General features: G+C 36.7%; 2 protein-coding genes across 2 annotated transcripts in view; both read left to right on the top strand.

The window, feature by feature from the left end:
• Nucleotides 1-4542: 4542 nt before the first annotated feature.
• shtn2 (shootin 2) lies at nt 4543-12538 on the top strand. The gene is given in 18 exon segments (XM_046851110.1): nt 4543-4625; nt 5142-5191; nt 5280-5340; nt 5551-5645; nt 6110-6125; nt 6128-6283; nt 6514-6611; nt 6700-6781; nt 6933-7027; nt 8503-8649; nt 9252-9405; nt 9526-9718; nt 9834-9892; nt 9984-10084; nt 10187-10213; nt 10504-10557; nt 10905-11061; nt 11438-12538. Coding segments are annotated over 18 exon segments (1728 nt in total). The 5' UTR covers nt 4543-4591; the 3' UTR covers nt 11587-12538.
• Nucleotides 12539-14088: 1550 nt separating this feature from the next.
• Nucleotides 14089-14330, top strand: part of tex261 (testis expressed 261) — a 9464-nt gene continuing 9222 nt past the window's right edge. The window contains exon 1 of the mRNA XM_046851140.1: nt 14089-14313. Within this exon, the coding sequence (XP_046707096.1) occupies nt 14244-14313 (70 nt within the window). The 5' untranslated portion in view covers nt 14089-14243. The remainder of the gene's footprint in view (nt 14314-14330) is intronic.

The following is a 14330-nucleotide window of genomic DNA, read 5'->3' on the forward strand; positions in this document are numbered from 1 at the left end:
TATCTTTAATTAAATAATACAAGACAAAGTGAAATTTTACTTGTATCATTTAAATTTATTGAATGCTTCCCCCCACCCCTGTCCCTCTTGTGATATTGTTTTACTGTAAAAAGCAATGTGTATGATCTATGAATGAATAAATGAATGAATGAATGAAATAAACACAAACCTGTTGGAAGATCTTAAGTTGCCTGCTATAGAGTTTTGATCTCATCCCTACTGAACACCTTTGGGATGAATTGGAATGCTGACTGCACCCCAGGCCTCCTCACCTACACCAGTACCTGCCTTTCTTAATACTCTTGTTGCTGATGATAACAAATATCCATGAGCACACTCCAAAATCTAGTGGAACAGCTGAGTGAAGAGTGGAGGAAATATAAGGGCAAATGGAATAAATGTTGAATGCAATGCTCAAAAATCACATACCATACTTATGACCAGGTGACTCAATACTTTTGGCAATATAGTGTATGTGTGTGTATATGTATTTGTTTACATATGGGAAAAACAATTGGAAATAAATATTCACAGATTTGTTCTCATACCATGAGTCCTTGTATACATTGGGATAGATCAAAAGACATTTAACTTATGAATATTGAATAGACAGGAATAATGACAAAGCACCACAAATTTAGAGCTTCTCTTTCTCCTTCATTTAGTGCTCGGGTCATAACCTTCAGCCTTATTATTAAAAAGAAGGTCAAGCTCCCAGCCTCCTGTTAATACACACTAATACGTATACTCAGACACACATAAATGTGCAGATTTCAGACAGGTTTAAAGATAGATATATTATATAAGTGTGAACATTCAGGTGAAACATTCATATCTGTAGAAAAATTGAATGAGAGAGAAAAGAGCAAGGGAAGGGAGACTGTCGTGTAAAAGAGAAAGACATATTAAATCATGTGGTATGGTGAAGGCCCAGAATGGGAGGAAGGGGAAGGACACTCTATTGAACAAATGTGTGAACAAAAGCCAATTCAAACTGTCAGGCCTGAGGCCTGGGGTGTTTACTGCTTCTGTATCTATAACCAACAAATAAAGCCTCCCCCTGTTCTACCGCCTCTCAGCCACCTCTCTTTATTAGGAACAGTAAATTAGTGCCCCGTCCATCTGGGTGTTAGTACCAATTATGGTAGGAAGCTGTCAGGCCAGATTAGGCCAAGTGGGCAAGACAGGCATGTGAGTGACCTTTATTAATGAAGGATGTGAGATAATTGTTAGTCAAGAGGGAAAAGCAATGAGAAAAAGAAAATTAAATATTACTAAATGCTAACAACAATATTGTTGTTCTAGATCAGGAATACAAAGTAAATCAAAGTTTTTTTTGTTTAATCATGTTTGGACATTTTCAATAGCCTTGACATCTTTCCCAGTTTATTTTGTAAACTTACTTAATAGATATTTTCAGAAATGTTGACTGTAAAATAATAAAAATATATTTTATATTGTAATAGAAACAATGAAAAATCTGCGTCAGTCTAGATTCGTTGATTCTTTTGTTGCTGCTCACCAGCACTTGTAATTTTTTTATCACATAAAATGCCAGCACCATAAAAGAGACATCATTAACTTTTTGCTCCATGGGAATGCAACAAGATTCAATCCTGTAGCCCAGCCCTACCTTTTTTCCCTCCCTCTAGTCTGTTTTCATCCCTTCTTTCTCTGATCACTTGTCAAAGCCTCTCATTTGCAAAGAGAATGAGCGTAGTATTGGAAGAGAGGGAGTGGACAACACACAATGAGGATCAGATCTTTGCCAGGGAGCAGTGATGCGCACCACCGTCCTGCCTGATAGAGTGACCTAGTGGATGAGTGGAGGAGAAGCATGGGTAAAGTCAATGGGTGGTTAAAGGGGGAAGACAAAAGAAGGGATGGATTGGGAAACAGAAAGAGGCGTGGAGAGAGCAGTAGGATGGGAGCAGGACTAATAGAGTCTAATTGAATTGGATGTGCCAAGCAGACTGAGGCATTGGAAGTAATCTGATGTACCAAAGAAGATAAAGAGTGGCTGATCCAGAGTGTCTGCCTCATGTGACAGACTGTAACATAGCCCGTGAGAGGGCAGCAGCTCCTTTTGTTTAAAGGACAATAGCAAGGCAACAGCCTGGCTGGCAGTGACAGCCTTGAGGAGGGGCACCACTACTTATAAGTATAGGAAAGAGGTAGAGAAGTTTTGGTCAAATTGTAAGAGTAAAATACTGACCTGCAATAGTGATCCATTCTTTTAACTACTTTATTATACTCTATTATTATACAGATAAGACAACAGTTTCTTTTTATTGTAGATTATGATCCATATGGGTTATTATTGTTTGCAAACTAGGTAAATTGATTTGTGATTTCAGTTGTATTAGCAGAACACCACTATGGGAACTCCCTAAGGACATCCCTCCAAATATACCACATACAGGTCTTTTCACAATGCACCCTGATTACTAGACAGTGGGACACACATCACATGATCCATACTTGGCAACATCTGCGAGAATGCAGGTGGCTGGAGTGGAAACAGAAAGGAATGAGACAGAGGGGGAGAGAGAGAGAGAGAGAGTGTGTGTGTGTGTGTGTGTGTGTGTGTGTGTGTGTTTGTGTGTGTGCTAGAGTTGTGTTTAGTTCTGTGTTCTGTTTATATATTAAAAGTAAGGAATACACATTTTGATTTTATTGTGTCAGGAGGTGCACTAAATAATTTCAGATTTGTATTTGATATTTAAACACACGTCACTGGGGGAGTCATTAAAACACTCACAAATATTAAAAAGAGACAACTCTCTTTCCTTTTAAATGCATTAGATTAGCATTGTAGGCATACACACACACACACACACACACACACACACACACACACACACACACACACACACACACACACACACACATATTGCAAAATGTAGGAAAAAAACAATGTTTAAGAATAAACCACACAGAAAACCACAATTTTAAAAAGGCATGCACTAACAGTACATTTTGTTGGTCATCTCTCAAGCCTGCAGTATTCCAATTAGCACTGATTTTGTTCTGTACATCTGAAGCAGCACTTGAAGCTGGTTACTGGCTTGGTAAGGCCGGGTGGGAATGGGGGATGGGGTGGGGTGAAGGTTGTTTGGGGGAAGAGGGGGGTGGTGCTGAATGCAGAACAGAGCGAGCAGAGAACACAGTGGGTAGCATAGGACTGAGGCACGCAGATGTGTGATTGCGTTGGACTAAAACCCTGCCAAGACCTGCTGTGTGGGGTCACAACCCTTACAGAATCAGTGTTTCTGCATGTCAGAAGTAATGCAGGTCTATCGGATCCCAACAGAGAGTGTGAGTGTGAGGGGATTTTAAGGAGGGCACAAGGTTGTCCCAGATTGATTGGGGATAATATCCTCAATGGCCAGGTGTATGGGGACACAGTGAGTAGACATCAGCGAAGAATCTTTAGCTTTCAAACAACTATGCAGAACTGGGGTATACATTTTTAAGCTCTGTGGAATTATCAGGGAAAATTGCTGATAGTAAACACTCTTCCACAGAGTTTCTAAACACTTTGACATTTTCTGTTTCCTGTACCACTTTGTCCTCAGCCAGTCTGGGTTTTCTGTGTTAACTATTTGTGTCTCTTTGTGTTAGTTTAAATAATTTAGTCTTTTTCATTATACATAGGCAATAAAAAAATTCTTATTGGCCCAGTAAATATTTTAATTTAAATGGCAAATAATTATCATGTTTAAAGTAACTGTTTTACTACAAGGCATAGCCACAGGGGACTGAACACAAGGAATGTCCACTGCAAACATACTAAAGCAAACCATGTGTAAATGTGTAGTCTCAGGTAATGTGTAGAAGCAACAGGTTGTTTTTGGCAGAGTCATGGTGCCATCATGAGGCCAGTCTATGGGCTACAGGATGGGCTAAAGGATGCAACACAATAATGGTAGCTGGAATTTCTCCTTAATAACCCATAGTACTTCAAGTAATTTATGTTTATGATTTGAGTCTCATTTTAAGTGGAGTTTCAGTGTTCATAGTGAATAGATCTAAGTTAGCTTTATTACAAATCTTTAAACAATATGGCTGTGATATATATATAATAAGTTTCAAACTGAATGCCATACCCAAACAACGAGCATTATATACATTCAAAACTGTACAGAATTAAATACTGTGATACCAACCACAACACATAAGGAAAACAATCTCCACTATTGCTTTTTTAATGTGTGAAAAAGCCATATCGATCCATTAAGTAGCTCTGATCTATTACATATTTTTTTAAAAAAGAAAAAGAAATTATATATATATGGAAAGTATTTCTAAATATTCTTGGTTTATAAAAACTGAACAAACAGAGTAGAACTGAGATGGTTTTAAAACAGAGATAGTCAGAGATCAGAGATTTGTAATAAAGCTAACTTGGATCTATTCACTATGAACACTTCTTTAAAAGTAAAAAAATACTCTGTTGAAACTCCACTTAAAATGAGAAATAGAGTTTCAATTCTTCTTTTCTCTTAGAACTTTCTCTGTATGTCACTAATTCCTGTTCAGTGCTCGGAAATCATTATCAGTTCTCATAGCTGTCCGGAGTTCTGCAAGGATGTGGAAGTCAGAAACAGTTTTAAAACATTTAGGTAAGATCTTATATTAAAATTACACTGTCAATGTAAGTTTAAAGCAACTACTGTGAGAGTGTATGTTACTGTTACTGTAGATTTGTCATTCAGTTGATATTAGACTTTGCTAGTATCAGTAGATGTTCAAAAGTACCTAAGTGGAGTTGAGTACTTGCCTTTTTAAAAAACGTACACACATTTCTCAAAATCACCTACATGTATACACTTTTATTTACTTTTTCACGTTTTTTAATTTTGTATAATCTGTTTCTCATTTATTTGTCCTACTAGTGAGGCAGAGTCCAACAACCCTATGACTCAAATATTGTTTTTGAAATCTATTTACTATTTAACTAGTTCAACTATTTAAGTAATTGTTGAAATTTAGCATTAGAATAATTGTGTTCGCATGTCCAATACCATGAAGATAAATGTGCACATAATATCAATGACTGAAAGGATCTATATTTAATCAAACTCACTATACTTTTACAAGTTTTGTAACCTTTAATCATTTATTTTACTACAACCAAGACTCTGAGGATGAGAGTGCCGGATCTTCAGAGGAGGAACAAGACATCCAGGTGCTTTGCTAAAATATCGCTATATTCCTGCATTATTAATTATATTGCTGTTTTGTCATATTTACCCTATTATTAATAACGTCTGCAGTGTGAAATATTGGAGAAGCAATGCGATGAAGCCAACCAGAAACTATCTCAAATGGAGGAAGGTAAACTCATTATTTGGCCCAAGTATTCTTTCCGTACGCCAGTAAAATAGTGTTATATCGTGACCAGCCTAAAACTGATACAGTTTGTTTATGAATCAAGTATGTACAGAAGCTATTATTTACATTTAAAATTAAATTATACTATCTTTTTTTGAACATTTTAAATTCTAGTTACTAGCTATTTGTTCTTTCTGTTTGATTTCCCTTTAGCATCCACTCAGCTGCTAAAGGAGATAAACATGTTGGAGATTCAGTTTCAGATTGAACGCTCGTGCAGAGAGAATGCTGAGGCCTTTGCCTTAAAGGTACCTCAACCAATCTGTCCAGTTTACCGAAAGGGCATTTTATCCTGAGCAACATGAAAACATAAATTAAATTGTCTTAAAGTATATATATGGGTGTGAGAATGTGTGTTCATGGTGCCATGTGGTGTTCCATGTAGGGTGTGCTTCAGTTTCATGTGCAGTGAAATAGTTCAATGAAATGAATGGCTCCACAATGGTGAACAAATAGTGAAAGAATATGAATATTTAATGGGCATTAATTAATTTATTGACTGACCTTAGAAGTGAAAAAAATTAAAATAGAGGAAAACATTAACAGACTAATTTCCACTTTTGCTGCACCCAATAAGTAGAACACTGAAGCAGAATCTAAAATACACACAGCATTGTCGAATATATCTATAAAATTATTTAATGTTTTCAAGGTGTGTAGTATTACTGCAGTACTACACTTTGTTCACAACACCTGATCTTTGAAATCACAGGTGACGAAAGAGAACAAGTTTTAAAGAGAAAAAGTCAGGCTCTCCTGCCACTGATCCCAGAAATACCTGAAAACCTGGTTGCTCTAAACTTGGATGTAGAAGATGAATCTGTTTCTGATGCTTCAATCGAATTAGCAGAAGAGCCACTTTTCAAAAGTCAGGCTCAGATCAGAGGTACAGTAATCCTTTATCCTTATATGCTTCAGAACTGTTACACACACTGTTGTGTATTTAAAAAACTATAAAGGACAAATAAAATGCAAAATGTAAAGTGTCACTCACATTAAAAAAAAAGAAAACCGATTACAAATTACTGCCTGTGTGTTTGTCAAAATATTAAAATGTGCAAGAAATGTGATATATTAAGGGATTAAAATTCATAGTAGAACCCACTGTGTTGTCAGAGCTTCAGTCCTCTGTTGATCAGCTCTTGGGAGAGAAGATGCAGCTGTGTGAGCAGGTAGACGTTTTGAAAAAGGAAAGGGATGAAGTGAAAGAACAGGTAAAGAAAATGCTCATATAGAAAGCGTGTGGTTTTTGTAATGGGTTATGAGACCTTATCATATTGATTTTTCCATCACTCTGAACAGCTTGCGATGGAGGTCCAGGAAAAAGAGGCCATTTTGAGAAAATTATCTAAACAGAGTCGAACAGTAAACAAAATAAAAAGAGGTGAATGAATATCTTAATTTGAGCTGATTGATTGATTGATTGAATGATTTGTTTAATCAAATGTATTATTTGATTCATCAGTTATTTTTTTTATGTAATTCTTCTTCCTTCTCTCTTTCTGTGTGTACTATTGTGTGAATGCTGAGCGTAGTGTCCCAGCTTGTTACAGAAGAGTTTGCAGAGATGTCACAGAAGCTGGAAATAGAGCAGGGACTCAGGCATCATGCTGAACAGTTTGCACATCAGGTAGTAGTTCTGTTTTGATAAAGTCAAGTATATCTGGAGCACTGGCTTGCTCTTGCTCCTTCAAAATGATTTTCCTTAATGGGAATGTAGAATTAATACATAATATGAACCATATTTGGAGGATTTAGGCAATTTCTTAGACATACAAATGTATTTACACTTGCCTCTAATTATTCTATTATAGGATAAACACATTGGGTGGTCAGGGGGAAAGGGTCAGACCTACCATTAGTACATCTGGTGAATAAATGTTTATAAGGAACAGAGAGTATATTGTCTGTGATTCATCTAAGTATGAGTAGACAAAAGGCAACTTGTCTATTTCCCACTATTTTAACAACAACCCTTTTGTTTTGTGTATATTAGGATAATGGGACACACACACACACACACACACACACACACACACACACACACATACACACACACAGAGAGACTGCACCTTGTTTTTATTAATGCCAGCTGTTCTGGCATTTATTCTCTCTAAGTGAGCATCTCAGCACAGGACGCTTCCTCGCATTCACCCCAACACACCCCTCCGAAATAATTAGTACCCATCAAGATGGCAGTTTGTAAACTGAAGCTTTTTAGCCCCCTGTCCTTCGCTGACACTTTATATCCGCCACCATCATTGTTGCCTTTGTCCGTATTGTTCACTATTTGCAGATGGCATAATGAGGGCTTTGCAGGGGGGAATTTCACCTGTGAAAGGGACCCCTACTGTTTACACCCCACTCAGTCTCACTCTCAATGGCCCGCCACACACTAAACAGCTTGAATGAGGCTCTTTATTGCTAGTCCTGTCCATTTATGTGTTTTACCATGTTTTCAAAACACATTCATTTCCTTATTTGGATTTCTGTTACAAAGAGTCTAATGAAGGCCTAACCCAAACAGAAAGTAAATGCAGGCTTGTCTTCATACAAAGAGCTGCAACTATTCACTTGTCAAAAAACAGGCTTTTTCTAGTTTAACTGCAATGCAGTTGGTGTGAGAGTCACCGGTTGATCTCTGAAACTCTGGCTATGTTGTGAACTAAGAGCACTTAATAAATGCGGGAAGTGAAAGTTATGATTGGAAACCAAAACAGATTCACTTCCAGGGTCTTTCAGTCAGGTTCCTTCTTTTTTTCTTCTGTATGAATCAGTGAAGGATGTGATTTTTGAAGGTGGAGTCTGGGATGATTTAATGGTCCTTTTTTTTTTATTAACTGTCTTTGTTTAAATAAACTAAATAATTACTGGTCTTATTCACACAATCAATAAAACAATAAAAAGTTTGAACACTACATTGTGGGTGTGGGTTAACAATTGCTAAAAAATACTATCTATTGAAAACCAATTGTTTCTACTTCATCCTTTGAAATACAACTCATATAGTATATACTAATCAGAACATACATATATGGTAATGAGTCAATTCATTTAGTATTAAAAAAGCTAACAAGATGTTTCATTGGGAATGGATGAGTATAGGTGCTGGTGAAGCAGAAAGAAAGCCAAAGGCAGAGCTTGGCCCTGGTACAAAATGAAGAGGTTGATGCACAGCTTAAGCAAGCCCTTGAGCAGGTGGCTCAACTTAGCAAAGCACTGGAGGAGATTCGACTGCATCATCAACACCAGGTGTGTGTGAGCGTTTGTGTATGTCCGTGAGAGAGTGATAGATGAACCAAATGCATTACTCAAGTAACAGTGCAAGTACTTTTGTAAAAAAAATACTCTGGTAAATGTTTAGTCATGCTTTAATGGCCAATTACACTAGTCTACACTAGAGTCTATAAATGTTTACCTTACATATATATATATTGAAATATTTATGCTTATATAGATATATGGCACTAAGGAAAGTGTGTAGACAAAATTGCGCTCGAAAGTTTGTGCTTTTAGTGAATCTCTAATCATGTTTATAAAACAATGAAATTTGATACAGTTAGTTACGGCATTAAAATGTTTTATTAAAGTTAAAGTAGAAAAGTAAATCAAAATATCAGAGTCAGGTGATAGTACAAATTAGCACATAATAATCATAAGAAAGTGCATGGACATGCACTTACAAGTATAGTAACATCACTGACTGCAATGCATGCACGTGTCTGAGTGTATGTTTGCTTGTGTGGAGGATCACAGAGGCAATGTGGGTATTTAAAAGCAGAAATGATAATCAGAAATGATAAACGAATATCTTAATCCTAACTGTCCTCCTGGATTGTGCTTCTCTGTTGCAGAGGAGCCAGTCTCAGGCAGTGATGGAGGAGTTTAATGCTCTTACCGAGCTGCAGATGGTCAGAGCTCAGCTAGAGACCAACTTGAAAGAGAAGATAAAGATAGAGAATCAGTTGAGGGACTCACAAAACACAGTGACAGAACTACAGGAGGAAGGTGAGTCCAGCTGTGCTGTGCTATCATTGGTGTAATTAGATCAGACATTTTCATGTGAGAAGAATGGTTTAATCTTACATGACACGCAAAACTGCACATAATTTAATAATATGTACTCAGTTAAGCAGCTTCAGGATCTGCTGAAAATGGCTAAAGAGAATCCTTGCAAAGAATCCGGCCTATCAAATGAAAAGAAGGTCATGGCAGCTCCACTTTCCTCTTCAACTCTTCCTCCTCCACCTCCTCCGCCTCCGCCTCCTCCTCCTCCTCCACCACCACCACCTCCTCCTGTGCTCTCCACAAGTCCTGTTGAGTAAGATCAAAATGATAATTAGCTCCATTATAATGACATGTACAGTATACATGAGAACATAATATGGTAAAAAGACCTAAGACAGTATAATAAATATACTGATGTTTCCCTTTAGCCCACTGGATGCTTTGAGGAACAGAAAGAAGGTTGGAAACAATGCCACTGACCCTAAGAGTAAGAGCAATATGTGTTCATCTTTATACACAACCCTTACTTTGCAGGGAAGAATTTGCCTAACTGTTGACCTGCCGTTTTGTTATTACAGAGCCACCACAGTCTATTGATATGAAAGCCAGAGCAGTGGATGAAATGATGACGAGAATTAAGCAGGGGATTGTACTAAAGCCCACCCAGAAACCCCCACAGGTAAATAGGGTTTTTTTGTTTGTTTTTTTATCCACAGAGCTAAATGAAGGAAAATTACAGATAAAGATAATTCATTTTATAATTTTTTTTTTTACCTTACAGACTAACTTGGATGAAGACCCATGGAAGGCAAGTCTTCAGTGAATTATCACTTTTACATGTAATATACAGTGTATGTATACATATTACTGGTAAATCTTTAAACTGCAATCTGCAAATAAAATGTTTGATAAAGTCAAAGAATGGAACAGAAACTGCATTCTTTCTGTGTAATTTTTCGCTTAACATAGTGTTTGTACTATACTACAAAATACCAAGCTTTTAAATTGACAAAGTGACTGCCGTTATAAATCCTTGCAACTACTGAAAATAAAGTCAAATAGACTGCTGCAGGATAATAGAACTGTTTATTGTCATAGGATCAACGAAGTGAGAAGAGGAAGTCTGCTGTCCTTGAGTTGCAGGGAATACTGGTAAATAGCCATTTGCTGTTTCATTTCTCATTAACCCACCGGTCGCACCTGTGACTGTGATATAAACTGATTTAATAGTATACCTTTTTTTGGCTGTATAAACCTTATAGAGATATAACTCCATAGCTTCAGTAATTGTTCAAATCAAGTTGAGAATGTGAACTTTGTGATTTAAGCATGACATGGTTATGGAAACACGATCTCGTGTTTTCTCACAAAATAGTCTTTAGAGTTTATGCAGAATGGTGTGAAAAACAAAAACATCCTGTGAAAGGAAATTCTTTAACTTGCAACACCTTGTTAATAAGAATGATCAGAAGAAGCTATTGACCTGTTTTTTCACTCAGGACACCATAAAAAAACCAGCACCCATCAGAATTTTGTCAAGGAAGAAGATTAGTCGTAATGTAGGGGACGCGGAGCTTCAGATGGTCTTGCAGCGAAGAAGACGGGCAATTGGGGATGAAAAAGGCACCCCACCCACTGCAGCAACAAAACCTCAGGGTAAAAATCTTTCATTTAGGTTTACTGCTAAGGCCAAAATAAAGCAAATACCAAGCTCTTATTTATTTAGAAATCCATAGTCACAGATGTAGTTTGCTTGCTCTGTTTCACATTGATAGGTATAGCTCACAGTACAAGCAGTACAAATCTAATATGTGATAGAAGAGATATAAGACATTGTATTAATCTGAATAATTCAGGAAGGAAACTGTACATATGTTAAAAAACATTGTCACATTTTAAAGTCAGGTTCTTCTATTACATTACTTATATAAACAACCACAACTTTAATTAATTGTATTTAGGCCTGGCATGAACTACTGTTTTAGTTTTAGTGCTCATAGTTCCCATACCTGATGTCCATCCAATATTGCAGATCCGGCTCCTGCATCCACAGACAAAGTCTCAGCAAACTGGCTATCAGAGAGTGGGAATACTCCTGTACTGCGAAGGGTGAAGCAGAACCAGGAAAAGAGAAACTCACGCATCAGAGCATCAGAATGTGTCATTTGGGAAGAGAAGTGAAAATAAAGGCAGTTTTATCTCTTGCCACCATATTGATTATAATACACTGGTTACATGAAATTTGGAACCCGAAATGAAGTTAACAGAAAATTAAGTTTCATGGAATATCCTTAAGATTATTTTTCTTTTAAGACTTCAATGAATGACACACTGAAAATAATTGTATGATTATTTTTCAACATTCATTATATTCATTATTTGAAGGAAGATTTCATAGTTGTCAGCACAGTCACTAATTACCATTTTATAAAATGTAAAGAAACTATTTAGCTTACATTTGTAGGTATTTAAAATTGTTTGTATCAGTTTTATTAATGTATTAGAAACGTTCAAAGGCCCTTTTAGAATAATGAAATAAAACATTCTTCTTCTACAGAATATTTAGAAATAGTTTGTTATTTTTGTTTTTGTTATTTATTTTTACATGCTATATTTGTGTGCTTTTAAAAGAAATCAGTGATTCTGTGAGGTGTCATTACACTTTTTTCGTCTCTCTGTATTCTCTGTGTGCGCGTTTTTAAAAGCGTCTAGTCGAGTTCATTCAGGCATCAAGAAGATGGGAAAGGTGCTTTTTTCTCTCCACACATCACACTGCTATTCTTTGCTAAAAGCATTTAAGTGGAAAGGAATTATTTGCACTGTAGTAGCTCTTGGCTTTCTGCTTTTAAACTCAATTTATTCAATACAAGTTCTTTTCACCCCCTTGAGAAAGACCTTTATCTAGCAAACATTATAAAGAATTTATATCTCTCACTGGGAACTGTAAGGTGTCTGATTTCTGTGTTTGTGTGTATGTAGAGGGAGTATCTAAGGTGTGGTTATGGATGTGTGATTTAGATGAGGTTGGCACAGTAAGTAGTGGAGGGAGATGTTGCCGCCTCACAGCTACAGTCTGTATTGAATTTTTGTGCATGTTTATGTCTGTGTGGGTTTTAGCTCAGTGAATAAAAACATGCCAGCAGGTGGAATAGCAATGTCATATTGCTCCTAAGTGGGAATATGCATGCATGTTGGACTGTCATAACAAGGTTCAAGGTTTTGAGGTTCAGGCACAAGCTATGAATAAATGAACAAATGCTGGAGAACTGAGGTTCCAAAAAAAGCTTCATGAAGGCACTGTGTGGAGGTTGGTGAGACGGTTAGCAATTACATGTTACAGTAAATCTAAAGTATACAATTTTTTTTTTACAAATTTATATATACATTTATTCAAACTATTACAATTTATTATTTTAATGTTACCTTGTACTGTATGTAAAAAACGACTAAAGTTGATAGGCTATGTCACGGTATAGTTAGCATGTAAAAATTAAACATCTATTTCAGTGTTAGCTAGCTAAAGTGAACAGTGTGACAAAGTACAGTGAGGATAATATAATATTATATTCATATTTTATTATATAAAATTTAAATAGATGGAGAAACACCAGATTCAATCCTTAACAATAAGCGGTAATACAGTGTAGTTTTACTTCAAATAAATTTATAAAGCCAGCGTTCTTACTAGTTACCGATTTATTAGGTCACAAGAATGCCACCTGTCTGAAAATACATACAAAAGTTGTTTTTATGATTTTTTTTTTGGTGAACCATATAGGTGAAGTTTATTCTACCACCTGTGTGCCAATCAACCAATGATGGATAATCTCTGTGTGTGTGTGTGTGTGTGTGTGTGTGTGTGTGTGTGTGTGTGTGGTGCAGGGTGTAATAAGTTCTTTGAGGTAAGTTGGTGCTCAATGTTTTTTTTTTTTTTTGGCTTTGTAGGGTTTTTAAATTGAATGTGGACAGCTAATGGAAGCCAGTGGATGAAATATATAAATTGGGTGGTGTTGGAGAATTCATGCATCTACATCAGTTGCAGAATCAAATTGCACTCAGAGGCACCTGCCAGGAGATGGTTGCGGTAGTCCAGCCTTTAAACAACTTGACTGAAGAAGCATCTGAGTACTGAGAGTTAAGGACCTTGCTGAAGGGCCCAAGATTGGTAGCTTGGCAATACTGGGGCTTGGAACCTTCTGATCAGTAACCCAGCACCTTAACCACTAAGGAGATAGCTCAGGTCTTAAGATGGTGAGGTGAATGCAATCATTGTCCCACACACCTTTGGTCAGAGATGATTATTGAGGCCCTGCTGCTATATTATGCTTAATCCATATTAAGATTGATTAAAGATTATTCACACGCATTTCTACACAGACGGCATTATTACTTCTATGATATTTTAAGTGAAATCAATGCAAGTAGGCTTTTATTGTGATTTTAACCATATACAGTGCAGTACACAGTAAAACAAAACAACAGAGGTGCTACACCAGACAACATAAACTAACATATATCTGACATATATCTTGGAGTGTCTTTGGGTTGAGGCAGTCTGTAATTTCTTAAACTAATTTACTGAGTTTTCCAGTATTCCCAGTTTCTAGTACTGTATTAGTATTAGCTATGCGGTGTAATTTCAACTCCAGCCGGAGGTGGTGCTGTGGTTCCTACACGGCACCGTCGCGTCTTCTTCCTCACCTGTGACGAAGCACTCTAAGGAAACGCTGGCTGAACTTTGCCCGCTTCGGTTTTATTTTAGCATTTTGCTAAGTCGCGCTGTTTTGTTTATTTGTCTATTTTTTTAATATTAATTGTGTTTATTTAAAAAAAACAAGATGTGGTTTATTTATTTGCTTAGCTGGGTGTCCTTGTTAATACAGGTATCCTTTGTCACCCTCGCTATTGGTAAGTTAATTGCTAGC

Source organism: Silurus meridionalis, chromosome 6, assembly GCF_014805685.1.
Source record: "Silurus meridionalis isolate SWU-2019-XX chromosome 6, ASM1480568v1, whole genome shotgun sequence".
Classification (NCBI taxonomy): Eukaryota; Metazoa; Chordata; class Actinopteri; order Siluriformes; family Siluridae; genus Silurus; species Silurus meridionalis.